This window comes from Corvus hawaiiensis, chromosome 25, assembly GCF_020740725.1.
Source record: "Corvus hawaiiensis isolate bCorHaw1 chromosome 25, bCorHaw1.pri.cur, whole genome shotgun sequence".
NCBI classification, from domain to species: Eukaryota; Metazoa; Chordata; class Aves; order Passeriformes; family Corvidae; genus Corvus; species Corvus hawaiiensis.
The window spans coordinates 3879679-3895988 of NC_063237.1; the positions used below are offsets into that span (position 1 = coordinate 3879679).

At 51.3% G+C, this 16310-nt stretch overlaps 2 protein-coding genes across 17 annotated transcripts in view; one reads left to right on the forward strand and one right to left on the reverse strand.

Annotated features, from left to right (window-relative positions):
- Window positions 1-203: 203 nt before the first annotated feature.
- LOC125338267 (PHD finger-like domain-containing protein 5A) lies at window positions 204-2475 on the forward strand. The gene has a single exon (XM_048328824.1). It carries the CDS (start codon window positions 1970-1972, stop codon window positions 2300-2302), a length of 333 nt encoding a protein of 110 aa, XP_048184781.1. The 5' UTR covers window positions 204-1969; the 3' UTR covers window positions 2303-2475.
- A 1300-nt stretch (window positions 2476-3775) lies between these two features.
- GRAMD1B (GRAM domain containing 1B) overlaps window positions 3776-16310 on the reverse strand; it is an 84240-nt gene continuing 71705 nt past the window's right edge. For 13 of the 16 annotated variants that reach the window (XM_048328806.1, XM_048328809.1, XM_048328810.1 and 10 more), the window contains 13 exons: window positions 15054-15169; window positions 14434-14590; window positions 13689-13878; window positions 13190-13333; window positions 12471-12589; window positions 10993-11135; window positions 10290-10393; window positions 9797-10000; window positions 9530-9620; window positions 7904-7915; window positions 7491-7598; window positions 6341-6458; window positions 3776-5720 (listed from right to left, as the gene is read on the reverse strand). In XM_048328806.1, the coding sequence (XP_048184763.1) occupies window positions 5631-5720; window positions 6341-6458; window positions 7491-7598; window positions 7904-7915; window positions 9530-9620; window positions 9797-10000; window positions 10290-10393; window positions 10993-11135; window positions 12471-12589; window positions 13190-13333; window positions 13689-13878; window positions 14434-14590; window positions 15054-15169 (1596 nt within the window). In that variant the 3' untranslated portion in view covers window positions 3776-5630. The remainder of the gene's footprint in view (window positions 5721-6340; window positions 6459-7490; window positions 7599-7903; window positions 7916-9529; window positions 9621-9796; window positions 10001-10289; window positions 10394-10992; window positions 11136-12470; window positions 12590-13189; window positions 13334-13688; window positions 13879-14433; window positions 14591-15053; window positions 15170-16310) is intronic. The other 3 variants (XM_048328808.1, XM_048328811.1, XM_048328813.1) reach the window with 1 other exon arrangement.

The following is a 16310-nucleotide window of genomic DNA, read 5'->3' on the forward strand; positions in this document are numbered from 1 at the left end:
TAGATAGAGAGATGAAAGAAACAATGGGAAAGAATCATAAATTCCACGAGAACTAAGATAAAAGTAATAAAGGGGGGGTGGGGTTATACATTAGAAGGGAGTCTTAGGTGTTTTGGGAAATTAGGAGAAAAAAAAGGGGCTGCACCCCCCAAAAATCTGAGAGACCCCAGGGGAAATGCCCCATAACCTCTCCCTTTATTCGAATAAAGTAACAGGACTCCTCTGTCTCCTTTTTGGACATAAACCTCTGGTGTTTGTGGATTAATTTTCCTGACAGGTGTCACCCAGCAGTCAGAGCTGGGTGTAAATGCAGCCTCTGTCACAGCAGAACAGGCAGCTCGGGGCAGATCAAAGTCATGTGCCTTTATTCCCTTCTCCAAAAGGACTTGAGGGAGCCAGGAAGGATTTGTACAGAAGTCAGGAGAAGTTAGTATGAGTTAACAGCAAAGTTTTCTGACTGAAGAGTGCCTGAAGTGCAGAGCACCCAAAAAGCTCATTATCCTGTTAATCCACAGCCAACTCCTCTCCTTCCCACTGCAGGTGCCTTCCTATCCTCCATTTTCCCACATTTTCTCTCTGGAATGTGCAGGCCCAGCAGTGCCCCTGCCTTGGGCAGCTCACCACCTGGAATAACCTGGGTTTTGGTCCTTCAGAGACTTTACAGGCAGGTGCTGCTCTAGATCCCTCTGGTATCTGCTCTGGGAATGCCTGGTTGCCCATCAGCTATCCAGGACCCAAATCCACTCAACCCAGCTGTCAGAACTGCTCTAAAGTAAGTCCTGGAGGGTGTGTTTTGATCAGAGGTGAGGTTGCACCAAGATCAGATCAGTGAGGATGTCACAACCTGGTGGATCAGAGCCTCCTGCTCCCCCTCCTCCCAACAGGAAGCATCTTCATTGGCAGGAATTAGGCTACAAGCCGTTGGCATTATTTTGCATGCTTGGCTGGAGAAATGCCCTTTTTTTAAAAAAAATCCCTGTTTCTGTCGTTGTTCAGACCCTGCAAATCAAACCCCAGCAGATGTGCAGGTGGAAGATCAGACTGGGAGGGGAAATGCACCTGCTGTGACAAGAATCCAGTGGCATTTCTGGCACAGGTGAGCAAGGGGAGAAACAAAAGCCTGATGGTGAAAGCCAAGCTTGGCTGTGAGTGCTGAGGGAGGCACCACCCTCTGTAACATCACTCAGGCCTCTCACTCCTAGAAAGTGTGAGTGATCCCTCCAGGAACTGTAATCCAAAATTGTCTCTGGCCCCAGAAGGAATTAACCTGTCAGCTGGGACTGAGCAGGGGCAGCTGATTCCTATCCCAGCTCTCCAGAGGAGTGAAACACTCCCAGGTTTTGTTTAAATCCTCACCGTTAGTGCCTTAAAGCCCTTCCTTTTCTCCTTTCTATTACTACTGCGGAGATTAAGAGGCAATAAAAGATTGTGCATCGCAGCTGTTGGGGTTTTAGGAGTTGTCTTTTTGTTTTACTTTTCTCAGATAATTTTTTCCCATACACGCCCCCAGCAGCAATACGATGCTAAGATAACGTTAATTACTGGACACTTAAGAAAGACAAAAGACCTGGCCACAGGGGGAGTGGCCCAGCTGGCCACCTTCCTATTCCCTGGGGTTTTCTCGGCTAGGACAGAGATGCCGCGAGATTGGAACTGGATAAAAGGGGTGGACTACAGCTCCTAGCCCACTTGCTCTCTCGGCCTTCAGAGGGGAAAGAAGCTGCGTTCGCTGCGGGGAGAATCCATCACCGCTGCAGGCTCCCGCCTTCCTTCTACCGCGAGCGGAGCGCTGCTCGCTGGAGCGGCCGCTGCATCGGGACCCTGCTTTAACACCCTCCTTCAGCGAACCACGGACTTTCTCACCATCTACTGGGCTGCCTCAGGGATAAAACCCGGGACCCCGCCTTTCTGTGCCCCGCACCTTCGCTCGTCCGCAGCAGCAGCAGCGCCGGCCGGGTACCGCCTCGCCATGGCCAAGCATCACCCGGACCTCATCTTCTGCCGCAAGCAGGCGGGCGTGGCGATCGGCAGGCTCTGTGAAAAATGCGACGGCAAGTGCGTGATCTGCGACTCGTATGTGCGGCCCTGCAGCCTGGTGCGCATCTGTGACGAGTGCAACTACGGCTCCTACCAGGGCCGCTGCGTCATCTGCGGGGGACCCGGCGTGTCCGACGCCTACTACTGCAGGGAGTGCACCGTGCAGGAGAAGGACAGAGATGGGTGCCCCAAGATCGTCAACCTGGGCAGTTCCAAGACAGATCTTTTCTATGAAAGGAAAAAGTACGGCTTCAAGAAGAGGTGATCCTATTCGTAGCTGGCTGCCTCCTGTTCCATGTTTCCTTTGATAGATTAGTGCAAGGTCATTTCTTGTAACCACTTCTGTAGGATGCATACCAATAAAACTCCTTCTTTTGGGTTTTTTGGGGGTTTTTTTACATTTCGGAGCGCGCCCCTGCAGCCGCGGGGAACCGTGTTGTGGGCACTTAATAAAGGTGCACTGTTCTCATTAAGACCGAAATCCCTTGTGTCCTTTTGCACTCTGAGATCAAGAAACGAACCATCACGACCCTGGCTTGTATCAGCGGATCGCGACACCATCCCAGCCCCTGCCGGCTGCGAGCGCGACTGCACCGAGGGCAGAGCGCCCGAGAGCCGAGAACAGCGCCGGTTCTGCCGCTGCGTGTTGTTACTGCCAGAGTTGTTGTTGTTTGCCTGCCTTACTTATATATATAAAATGTATATTAGTAAAGAACTGTTATTCCTATTTTCCCATAGCTTTGCCTGAAAGCCCCCTTAATATCAAAATCATAGTATATTAGGAAAGAAGGGGATTACATTTTCCATTCTCAGGGAGGCTCCTGCCTTCCTCAGCAGACACCTGTCTTTCAAACCAAGACACCATCCAACTCCAAGCCAGACTGGCTGCCAAGTGGGAAAAAGAAATAACTGGGAAAGCCAAAACCCTAAGGCCTCCAAGAGAAACCTCCCTCAGCGTGAAGGACACTGCAGCACCAGGTTCTGGCTGGTGTCCACCAGCCTTGTGCTCCTAATGACACATTTCACATTGCTGGGTGTCAGGATTGGTGTGAAACCTGTTAAAAACCCAGTTTAATGTGCAGAACAAATATTAGTGTTGAGATTGCTACAGCTGCTTGGCCTGACATTAATTTAACAGAGCTTTTGCAGTTCTGTCCCTGGGGCCCAGCCTGAGGGAACATCCCGAGCCTGCAGCTGGAAATCTGCACAGGAGAAAGCATGCAGGATGAGAAAAAGGGTTCCTTGCCTCCCTGACAAAGAGGATGTGACAGTGGTGAGCAACCCATGCTGATCGGCAGCACTGATCTGTGACCCTGGCTGATTGCTCTGTCTCCATCCACCCATGTCCAAACCCCTCCCAGCCAGGCAGAGGAGCCCCCACGTGCCAGGTTCCCCTTTCCTTTCTCTTTCCTGGCATGGGAAGGGTGACTCCCAGGGCTTCCTTCCTCTGTCTCGTCCTGCTTGGTGCTTGAAATTAAATTCTAGAAGAGAGAAATTCCAGCAGCAGGGGAATTTTGTGTGCTTAGTAATTGTGGGACTGACTAACGGGGGAAAGGGGACTCTGGGACAGTCTGACAAGTCACAGCGGGGAAAACGAGCCACAGAAAGCCCTTCCCAGGCCCTAGCACCTCAATTTCATTGCACAGCAGCCTCCCTGGAAAAAAGTCAGGGAGCAGTACAGTAGTCAGCAGCATTAAATTAAATAAATAGTCATAAATACACATTACTCTCTGGTTTTCCCCAAGTGGACCTTGCTTTCACAGTCTGAAATGTCTTTTTGATAACCTGGTTTCATCCATGCTCCTGCAAATGTGACTCTTGCATGGGGCATGTGTTTAGCACTCGGTCATGGAGACTGCAGGCAGCCTGGGAGAAATCAGCAGCTTCTTCCTGCATCCATACCTTCCCCTAATTGCAAAGTGGGAGCTTGAGAGGGTTTTCCTCAGACTCCGCTGAGGACATTCTGTGGTACAGAATGGTGTGAGACCAATTGTTGACCCTGGCACTCCCTGAAGGAGCTACAACTGCACCATTTCCAAACTGGGAATGTGCAGCTGCCTCCCTCCTGCCAGTCAGAAGGTGGAAAAATCCCAGCGTTGGACACAGAGGGCCTCACATTCCCCTAAGCTACCTGGCTGGGTAAGAGGCCAGAGCATTTCTTAAACACTCTAAGCAGCAGCCTGCATCCCAACCCCACAGTCCCTGTGGAGTTTGTGCACTGCACAGCACAGCCAAGCTGCCCCTCCTTCCTCATCTGGCTGCTAATGGAGTCTGGAATTATCCCCAGAACAACAGAAAATGCACACTGGCTTTTTCTGAGTGCAGCTCTACCACCTGGTGATTCTCAGAGCTTCACAACCCAGCTGATGGGAGACACCCCACAGGTGCCTCACACCCAGCTCTGTCCTGCCACCCTCTGATGGTCCCTTTTGCCTTTCCCCTCTTGGTCCCTGTGACCCTTCCTGACTTCTCCTGGATTTCTGGAAGCCTCGTTGCTCTACAGATGCAGTCATGTAAATATCCACAGTGATGGCTGTTGGTGCATAGATACAATTATGTAAATTTATCCCAGGCAAGGAAAGGAAGCTCTTGTCTTTCCCCGTTTTCCCACAGATTTTACAAGACAAGGGCTGGGTGAACGAAGAGGAGAGAGATGTACTGAGCTGGGTAGTGGGAGTGGTTGCAAACCAATCCTAATTTTGGTTTTCTGTTTTAGATTTGGGTGCTCCCACCGTGGTGATTCCAGCACCGATGCAGACCTGCAGCACAGGGGTGGCTCAGGGGCAGGGGCCCAAGCACAGAGAAAGCAGAGGACAGCTAAAGGGGACACTGTCACAGGCGTGGCTCTCCTCCTCCCACACACCCTGGGGCCAGACACTCCTCTCCGTGCAGCATCCACGACAGCAAATCAGTGTCTGTGGAAGGGACTGCAGCTTGGCCACGCTCTGTGCTCTGCTCCGAGCCAAGCTGGCCGCCCTGACAGCAAACTGCTGCTCCCAGAAGGGACCTGCCAGGGGGATCTGCTCTCCACAGACCCAGAGCAACTCCCCCTCCTCTCCAAAGCAGTTTTGCAAGGGATTGACTGCAATTGCCAAAGCCTCTGTGCCCTGAAGCCAGCGAGGTGAGGGAGCTGACAGTGTCCCCTTTGAGAGATAAATAGAGTGAACAGGGACCTGCACGCACAGGGAGGGGATGGGGACAGGGTGGGGGCACTCACGCTGATGCTTCCCTTTGAGACAACAAAAACGAAACAGACAGACAGACAGACAGACAGGAATATTACAGAGGAGCAGTGCACGGGCCCAGGGAGCAGGGCTGGGCACGGCCCTAAGCACACCTCAGTGCTGGGAGAGCACAGCCCTCCCACACACACACACACACCCCCCACGCTCCCAGAGACGCTCCAGTTCAGCCAGTGTTGGAGGTCACTCCTTCCCCTCTTTAGGCTTTTTTTCTTTTTTTTTTTTTTCTCTTAAAATCTGTATATAATATATATATTTATATCTGTATATATATATATTTATATATATATATTTATATATCCTATTTACACATATTGCACACCGTCCTCTGGCCTCCTGCATTCCTGCCTGTTAATGGAAACGTTTCCGTTTCTCCTCTGGATCTGACCCGAAGTCCCGGGACCCGATGCCATTCTGGAGATTTATCAGTGAATCCTTCATCTGCAAGAAAAGAGGTGGTGCTACCCTAGAGGAGAGAACTTGGGGATTTCCTTTTTCCCTGTGAAGTATCGATGGCAGAATTGTGGGTTTGGGAGCAGGGAGTCGGGGCTGGGGTGCACAAATGGGGACTGAGAATTCTCCAAGAGAAGGGGTGAGCAGGGTACAGGGAGTTCTCTCTCCTTAGGGGAGAGCAGCTCTCATTTAGGGGTTTATGAGGCAGCAGCTCTCATTTCTGGACTATGTTCTCAGCACATCCCGAAATTCCAGGCTTTGTGTTCCCGTCCTCCACGAAAGCTGCATGTAAATCCAGGGTTCAGGTAAAAGCAGTTTGCTCTCCAAACTGGGATGACAGAGATTAGATACCAAATGTGCCAATACAAGATTTTTGGCTCTGCAGGGTTCTCTCCTCGACATTCACAGATCCCTCTGATGTGAGAGGGCAGCTGTGGCACCCTGTGACAACCCTTGTGGTACCCACCACCACCAGGAGATGGATCTAAAGGAGCTGACACAGCTGAGGGACTGTGGTGGAAGCAGGAAATGCTGAAGGATGGGGAGCAGGACTGGGAGGACACAGTGACCCCCTGGCCACAGCCCTGCCTGGAGCCGTGCAGCCTCACCTGGTCCAGAAGCATCACCGAGGATTTGATGATCTCACGCCATTTCTGCAGCTCTGAGTCGTGGTACTTCTGCTGGGACTCCAGCAACTGGGCCCATTCTGTCTGAGACTGGGGTAACCTGCCAGGAAAACACAGGCAAGAGTCATAAAAACACATAATTTGTACAGAGGTTTCTCTTTATTGTGAGGAATAGCTGCACTGGCTCTCTTTTCCATGGCAGGTATGTGCAGGTATCAAGCCCTTCCCTTCAGGACCATTTAAGGCCCCAGAACAGAACTGAGGCGAGTGGAATCAGGACAGATGGAAGCATTCCAGGTGCTTGGATGGCTTCAGATGCTTCCACAGCAATTGTGGCTGCAACACAAAAATTACCCATGTGGAGCCACCCACATAATTCCAGCACTCGCACATGACGCTGTGCAAACAGGACGTAAGTTCTGTATTAAATACTATTGTAGTAGTCTGAATAAACACCAAGAGCAACAGAGAAAGATAAAATCACTTAAAGTGCCTATAACCACTTAAAGTATCAATCTGTGGGGAAGTAATAATTGCCTCTCTTAAGGAGGAGAAGTAGCACAAATAAAGCAAAAACTTCTAACACAGTGGTAGCACATGGCTATGGATGCCTAAAGTCAAACCCAGTGTAGCAAGGGAACAACTGGGACTCCAAAAAAGGGACACAAGGGGAGAAAAACACCTCACAAAAGTGGAATCAGGATGTTCTCAACCTCTAAAAATAGACCAGAGACCATTCAGGCAGGACACACTGCTGATACCTGGACCCACACCTTCCAAAACACAAACCTAACAGTGTGTGTGCCACAGGCCCAAATTCTCCTCTGAGCACAAAGGGATCATTCTAAGACTCTGCTTTCCATACACAGGGAAGTTTGGCCATCAAAGGATGGGAAAGTGACCACCTTGGCCCAAAATCGCTCAACATTTATTCACAGAGCATCCTCTGTTCCACGGGGTGCTGGGAAGAAGCAGAGTGGCCTTAACTCTGCTCTTGAACTGCAGTGGAAATGCTCACGGCCCTTCAGCTTCACCTGTTTTACACAAAAATGAGAGCCCAGAGCTCTGGTGTGCCGGGAAAGCCTCTGACATCCAAGAGAAACAAGGAAAGCCCCAGCAGGCGTGGCTGTACCTCTCCTGCAGCCTCAGGCCCTGCCACGCCGTGAGCGTCTGCGTGGTGTATTCCAACATCCAGAGTTTGTAGAACAGCATCATGTTGAGAATGACCAGCAGCACCAGACTGCAAGGAAAGCAAGCAAACAGCCAGTTCAGGAGCATTTCACAGCTCATTGCAGCCAGGAACACCTGGGACAACACCCAGGGCGCTTTGGGAAGGTGTCTGAGGCCCAGTCCATGCTGTGAGTGGGGATTTAATCTGAGTGAGCACCCAAAACTTCACCTCGTGGAAGAAATGTGTGAGGACAGACAGACAGAGAGACGGGGATGGCAGCTCAGACAGAACAGGCTGGGTGAGTGGATGCGCTGAATGCAGAGAAAGGGAAGGAAATGGGAGAGTAAAGAGGTAAAAAAAGAGAGAGACAGTACCTGAAACAGATCCTAATGGGAGCAGGGAAGAGAAAAGACGGAGCAGCTGCAGGTTAGAAACGGACTGACACGAACTGGGCTGAGAGGAGGAGGCTCAGACAGCGCAGGGGGCAGGAGAAAGGAGCGGTGGGAGGAGAGACAGGAAGGACAGACAGGGATCCGTGTGCCTGCACTAGTGCTGAAGTTCCCTGAGCACAGCTGAGCTCCTGGGGACAGCAGGTGGCCATGCAGGCACTGTGTGACACACACCCCCCCCACACGTGTTCACATCCAGCCCTCCCCATTCCCACCCCCAGGCACTGGGAACACACCCCGGCCGTGCCCTGCCCAGCTCCTGCACCGCTCCTCTCGCCCCCCCACCACACGCAGGCATTTCCACCCCTCCCCAGGAGCAGATTCCAAAATGCCAGGCTGGTGCCTGGCTCTGAATAGTGCTGCTATTTTGCTGGAAGAATGGCCCACTATGGCCAGTTCAGTCAGGCGGATGGCAACTGGCCAGAGGAGTATTCTGGAAATACCACAGAGGGCTCTGTGACCCAAGTGAAGCCATCAGGAGACACCGGCATAAAGCTTCTGTACCTTCTTGCTATGTTCTCATCCTGACAGTGCCTTACACCACCTCATTTATCACTGGCTGGGTGCTGCTGCAAACCTGTGTGTGTCCCCTCTGGGACCAGGAAACACTGAAAGGAGCTCAGCTTGAACCGTCATTTCAGTCCCTAAATCCCAGCTCCTCCCCACCTCTCTGAAAGCTGGGTGGAGCTTCAGGAAAAGCTGAGCCCAAGTCAGAAAAGCCTGGATCAGTGCTTTAGGCTGTTCTGCTCCACAGCACCTGCCCAGCAAGCACTGCAGCACTACGTGAAGCCTGCTGTCAGCCCCAGGGCAGAGGAACAGTAAATACACTGAATTTAGGTATTAAACTGAGCCACAGGGATGTGAGGGACCCATTCCCAGCTCGCTTGGAGCACACATCCCAGTCCAAGACTACCAATCCTGAAAGGCGTGCCAGGAAAGACACCCAAACCAAGGAGCTCCTGCTGCTGAGCTAAGGAACTCACACCAACCTCTCGTGCTTCAGGTGTTTCTTTACATATTGTGCAGAAAGCATCTCAGCTGCTTTCTGACTGTGCCTCTTTTCAAAATCACTGCCCAGGACCAGACATGGAAAGGTTTTGCCAGACCAGACACTGAGCCCTGTTGTGGTAGCCCAGTGATTCCCAGAGAGCTTTGCAGAGTCATTGTCCATGATAGCAGCTCGTTTGTCAGCAATTAAATCCCTTATTTTAAATTACCCCCATGCACACAGTTTCTATATGCCATTGAAAATCTCTAAACTGCATCCCTGAAATGAAAAATAAACCCCTGGTATTTGGTGGATTTCTTCTCTTGTAGGTATTGACTCCTCTCTTCTTGCACAGCTGCCTCTGTCCTGATCATCACTGTCTCAGCCAGGTCCCAGACCTGCCTCTAGGACTCCCAGAACAGGTCTGCAAAGCCCATGTTTGGTTAAAACAAGGGAAAAGCTGAGGGGAAAGGAGAGAAGGGAGCCCAGAACTCCAGGAACACAGACAAACCAAAGATGTTTAAGGCTGACTGGGAAGGAAAGCAGAAAAAATCATCACTTACACAAAGCTGATGACAAGGAGCAGCTTGGAGACACTCTGCAGGTGGAAGCCACTGGGGCTCTCCTCAGGGATGTGCCGTGTCTGAGTGGAACCTGAGGAGATGGGGTGCATTTGGGATTGGGAAATAGGGAAGGGGCAACCCCTGATCCTCTACCCACCCCTCCATCTCACCCCAACACATCCTCCCCGCGTCTCCTGCCATCCACCCTCTGTGACAAAGCCCCCATTTGTCCCCATCCCCAAGGCTGTGGGGTCTGCAGCTGCTCACCTGCCACGTGCTTGATTCGATGGGCAACCTCCTCATCCGTGGGGGTGGTGACGGGGCTGAGCACCTCCTCCAGGTGTGGCACCCGCAGGTGCGCGTGGGCGCGTTTCCGCCGGCGCACCGTGGATTGCTTGCTCACCTTCTCTTTGGGGGATTGTCTGTGCACCTCAGCCAGGTACGTGCTCTCTGTTTTGGTCAGCTCGCTCTCTGCAGCACCAAGGGGGAGCGTTAAGAGGCGTGGCTTTGCAGAGAGAGAAGTTTAACCCCTCTGCTGGGCCAAAGAAGTTGGCAGGGTTTGAGAGGTTTGTGTGCCACATTCCTCACACCTTCTGCCAAACCACGCTGCCTGACGGAGAGCAGGATTTGATGGCCTGATTCATTCCAGCAGGTAAAACCAACAAATGCCATGGTAGCCCCTTCTATAAGCCACCCCAAGGCTAGATCATGCTGCCCACTCCCAGGGAAACACAAGTGCTGCTGTCACTGCCACTCTTACCCAAATGACGGAAATAATCTTCCAGGCCGCTCCAAAAATTCTTCTCAATGAAGGATTTCACCAGCCCCCAAGGCTGTTTCCTGTAGCGTAATTCTGTGGAAACCCTGTGAGGAGACAAAGGATGGTCATTCCCCTGGTTTTGCTTCCGGGGGTGATGTCAGTTCCCAATCTCTGCCAGTGTAAATCCAGGAAATAATCATGCACACTGTTATTTCTGGAATGGTCTCAGCCCCTCATGTTTCCAGAGGAGAAGCACTGCTGGAAAAGTCCTTCCAAAGGCAGGAAGAGCCTCTCCCAAGAGAGACATTTGGCAGACATTTGGATTATCATTACTGAAGTCACACAGAGTCACACGGATATAGCTCTTCCCAGTACCCAGTTCCTCTGCTTCTCCCCCCAAGCACAGTCCCAGGAAGTTCATCCTGTAGCTTATCACAGGCTGCATGGGCTAACAGGCTCTGCAAACCCCTGCATCCAAGAAAGAGGCAAGAAAAGTCTGTAAATCCTCTCTCTGATGCAGCTGTAACTCCTCTGCACCTGATGTTTGCTCGATGTCACCCCAGCAGGTGAAAATCCTCGTGACAGCAGTGTCCAAGCAACAGGACAAAGAAATAACCCCCTCAGCCCCTCCTACCACCCCCAAACAGCAAAACTCCTTCCCAAAGGTGCCTTTTGCTCATCATTCACCCCCCAGGAGAGGTACCTGAGTCGGCTTTTGTTTCTGGCAACACGAGTCAACGTGTAGCGGTTAATGGTGTAGAAATAATCGTGGTAGGGGACGTCGTGAGTTAGCACCTCTGCATCTATGACATAGCACTCGCTCTCCTGGCTGGCTTTGTACATTGTCTGCAGGAAAAACAGCGTGCAAGGCAGCTCTGAGTGTGGTCAGGACACGGCTCTGAGCGATTGGCACCTTCAGCAGCACTTTGCAAACAGGAGACACCCCCCCGCCCCTGCCCCAGCTCTGCTGTGAACAGCTCACCCCGAAGGGAAGGCTGAGGAAACCAAAGGTTTCACCCAGATGCTTCCCATGGGCACATTTTAGAAAGGGCATTCAGTTCCAGCAGCTCAGGCCCCAGGACTCTGCAGCAGAGGTGTCACACACAGTGCCATGTGGGGACCAGGCTGCTGGGACCTTTCCAAGGGTGACCTCTCTTCTGATACCTTGTCAGGGACCCACCTGAGCTAAAACCAGAGGAGGCCCTGCTTTGAGCAGGGATCTTTTCTAGCATAAATTATGCTGTCATTCTGAACACCATAAAAACACATCACTTTCCTCTTTTAAGTGCTCCTGTGTGCTTTTCCCTTTGCTCCAGAGAAAACCTCACCCAGAGGACAGGCAGACAGAGTTAAGCACAGATCCCTGGACAAAACATGGCTTTTCCTGCAGCCTATTCCCACTCAGCTCTGCAGTGAGGACACACAGGGTGTGCCTTGGTGGTTGAGCCCAAACCCAGAACTAAATAAGCCACAATCTCACTTGTTTGTGTGAGTGTGCTGTTCCCTTTGCTCATCCCTTTGCTCTCCCCTCTCCTTTCTCTTCCCTGCACACTTTCCTTCTCTCCAGCATCTTTCCTCCCACCCTCACAAGCTACACCTTGCTGCTGGGATCCTCTCTCCCTGAAATGTGGTGCTCAGCAATCCCTAAAGCCCACTCTCAGTATTTACCCTTGGCCACTGGAACACATCTCTGCCCATGGAAAGAGGCTTTTCCTCCCTCTCCAGTCGCAAGCACTGCTAGATACAGCCAGCCTGGCTCCTCTCAGTGCATTACAGGTGCTCCCTTTTTCACCATTCTGAACAGATCATCTCACTGTCCTCATCATCATAAAAAAATCCACAACTCTCCGTGGAGCTGTGAGAAGGACTGGCCAGGCAGTATCTGACTTCCTTGAGTCAGATCTGCTGGGCTGACCACAGCTCAAAAAACACTGGTGTGGATGAGAAAAACAGTTGTTAAAATGTGCTGCCCTGTTCACAAACTCCTCTGCTTTTGCTGGGAAATTTGTGGTGATTTCCTTGCAATCCAGTGCAAGATTAACCATTCATGGCTGCAGCAAGTTAAATCAAGGAAATGTGTCCAGGAAAACGGACAGGGACTACGAAAACATGCTCAGGAGAAGAAAATATCTCTCAGAGCAGTTTCTACCAAGACCCCAGCCCCGCTCCCCTTTCACCTACCTGGGTCTCAGTGACTGTGGCAGTTTTGGGGGCCAGAGGGTTGGTGAGGGTGATGGTGTACAGGATCACTCTGGTCTGATTGCCATTTTCCTCCTTCTTCCAGGGGTGAAAGATAATATCTGAGAGGACAAAGCAATATTCCAGTCAAGTAACTGGAGAGGGACTTCTGGTCAGTCCCCTGGGGAAAGGCATAACCATACAGCCAAGCTGGGGATGGTATTTCCTTCCCCTTGGCTGCTCTAGAGCTCAACTGAGTGTGAAACAAAGGGCTCCTGTGCTTAATGTGATTATTTTCCCCCCTTTCAAGTGCAGGGAAAGAGGGAGAGGCTGGGGATCCACCTCCTTCAGCAAACCTACAGTCACAGGGAGAGGAGGACTCTGGCATGCCAAGGGATTCTCTGTGCAGCTCTGTCCGTGCCAGTGTCAGAGGGGAGCTGGAAGAGCTTTTCCCTCACACTGTTAAGCCTCGAACTGAGGATCAGGCCGCAAGTGATGACAAAAAATAAGAAAATCTGGTTTTTCCATTAGAAAAGCCATTCTAGTGTTAGAAAATGAAACCAGATGGGCACACAGGCTCTGCCTGCTTTTGGTTACTGCCAGCACAGACCACGCTGTCCCAAAATCTGCTCAGAATGTCACCCAACCAGGCAAAATTCCCCCTCCAAGGCAGAGCCCTTCCCCCTGCAGCCCCTGCGGGAGCTCCAGCAGCAGCAGCTCACCCGAGAAGCGGCGCTGCTCCATGAAGTCCCTCTGGAACTGGGAGTCGGTGAAGAGCAGGTCGTAGAGCTTGTCCACGCTGAAGTTGAACACCTCGTTCACGTACTGGCGCCCGTTCAGGTCCTCATAAAAGGCCTGGACTTCCCCTGTGGGCAAAGACACCTCAGGGTCCAGCTGTGACCCTCCAGGATGATGGAGAATGTGCTTCCACAGCACCAGGACCTCGGTATTTCAGAAGGAACCCGAAGGAGGGACTTCTAACCCTCTTCCTGCACTGACCCCAGGGCAAGAGTTGGAAGATCAGAAGGGGTAATTAATTACACAGCTTACTTTAGGGACATCCTGAAATTTAAACACATTCACCTCCTGCAGCCCACAATGGGAATTCTTTGCGTCTTCAGAACTCCCAGAGTCCAGAAAAGGACTGCAGTAGGTGCCACTCCATTCCCTCACAGGAAAAGGCTGGAAACACCCCTGATGGAAGGGTCTTTCCCCACCAACCTTCATCGTGGGTGTCTGAGGAGTCACTGAGCTCCGTGGGAATGTCTTCGTTGTCATTGAAGTCCAGGGAGGGGGAGTTCACAGGGCCAATGATGTCGATCTTCTCTCCCATGATGTTGGCAATGCCAAGGTCTTTCTCCACAGGACTCTCTGCCACTGCCTCCTCCTCCTCTGGGAGCACTCCATCAAACTGCAGCAAGCACAGGGCACAACAAGGGCAAGATCAGCACCTGGGGATGGGGTTTATTTCAAAAAACCTCACATTTGTGAGCCAATTTCAGAGTATTTGGCCTTGACATACCTGGAAATTAAATAGAGAGAGGAGGATGTTTGCCATACAGCGTTCGTAACACCTCCTCTCCAAAAATCAGTGTTCAGACTTTGGGCACCACAAGGATTTTTGTTCAGACAAGCACAATACTGTCCAATACTGGTTCTGCTCCTGAATAAGCTAAAAGAACCTGAGATGGTATCTACACAAGGTCTGCTCTGCCGTAATACCAGGAGGGCACACGCAGTTCTCCAGGGAATAACTGAAGGTAGGGAAGCATTTATAACCTCCTTATGCCCCAGGACTTTTCATCCAGAAGTACAGAAAGTGCTCTTGCTGCTGAGAGGCCCAGTGACAACATCACTGAGCAGGGACTGAAGTCAGCAGCAGTGGAAGAGGAGCTGGAGGATAAACAAACCCCATACGATCCCAGGGAAAAGGAATTCCTGCTGCCAGGGGAGGGAGAAAACTCACTGAGGCTGGGGCTTCGCTGCTGCCCGTGGAGGTCAGGGTGCTGGCAGTGACAGATTTCTTTGGCAGCTGAGGGCTGGCTTCTGGCTTGGCCTCCATGCTGCTCTTGGAGGAGCTGTCGTTGACTTCATTCTCCTCCACAGGGATTTCTTCGCAGTAGCTGGGACGCCACAGAGAACACAGGTTTTTATGGTTACCCCTCTCACAACAGCTACAGCTGCACACACAGAGCAAGTGAGAACGTTGCTATGAAGTCTCAGGGCTGTCCAGAAGCAGGAATGGCTCAGTGCAGGGAAGAGCAAGCCCCAGTTTTTTGGGTGTTTACACAGGCACTGGCAAGCATCAGCATTTTCTGGCCATGTAGCCCTGCCTGGCCTTGTGACTGGGATGCTTTGGCATTTCTAGAATTGCTCAGCTGGTTCAGCAGGCATTCCAGTCCCTCCCAGCCTCCAGAAGGAAATGCTACACTTCCAGCTTTTTGGGCATCACCCATTTCAGAGCAAACACTTGGCCAGACCCCAGAATCTCTCAGGACAAGCAGCCCTCTGAGGCATGCAGCACACCCTGCTCTCCTGGGGCCACCTTTCCTCCCTCCCTGGCAGCGTTCAGCACTCCCCACTCACCCCATGGTGTTGAAGTCATCATCAGGAGGCACATAGTCTTCATCATCACTGGTCAGGCCCAGCTCGTTCCCATAACACTGGTGGACAAAGTGCCAGAGCTCCTTGGGACACAGAGGCTGAGACAGGGAATACAGAACACAACCCGTTTGCACCCAAGAATGCTAGAATACACTGAAAGTTTGGAACTACCAGGAGGAGGAGGGCATTCCTTGCCCTGAAAGGGGAAGTGAGAGATTCTGATACAGGGAGGTGAGAGGCTTTCTATGGGCTCAGCTCTGTGAATTTCCATTTTATGGAGTTTACTTCGTTAATCTCTGGCCTAGAGATTGCCCCCATCGAGCACCAACAGGCCCTGTCACCAATAACCCTCCACCACCAGCCCCCGTTCTGCCCCAAAACCTGACACTGTTATTTTTCCATGCCACAATCTCCTGTTACCTAGAAGTACCAGAAAGCTACACCCAGAGCAGCACATGGATGAGATTTCCCACTAAACAATGCTGGAATGTAAAAATGAAAGCACTAAACCTGCATTTCCTCTTCAGCTGTGCCTCCATTTAATGTCTGCTGCTCCACCAAGCCCCGACACCTTACGAGGTTCTTTTTTCCTCCTTCAATTCTGTTTAAATTAAAGCTGCCTAAGCAATCCCAGCTGCAGGGAAAATGATCTCAAACAGCAACGAGGAAAAACATTTCCTGCTGCAGTTTGGAATCAAAAGGAGTTTGTGTCACCGGACACCCCTGTGAAAAGTATATACTGCAGATGGAAAGAGAAAATGAATTATGCAAAGCATTGAAAAAAGCCCAGATTTTAGGGATACAGGTCAGTGATCACCACATGACTGTGACATGAGCTCTGAAAAACGGGGCAGGAAAACTTGTGATTTAAAGATGTGATACAGGGATGAAAGGGGATTTTTACCCATGAGAAACTTATGACCAACGACAAAGATTTCTTGGTAATGAAGGGAAACAAATCCGGTGAACTTCGGAGCTGCTGGCTCGAATTTCTTCCCATAGTAACTGCACGGGATAAGGCAGGAATTTTTTCATCTGGCTCCCCAAAGCAGCAACCAAAAGCATTGGAAAAAAGCCTCTAATGAGGAACTTTCATCCAGAAGAATGTCTGACTGTTCCACCTCCTTCCCACAACACATGAACTCACATCCATGTCTTATCAGGAAAATTGGACTCAGTTCTTTCTCCCCCCTCTCCTGCCAGCCACGGACCCCACATCTGGAAAAAGAGCTCTGGAAG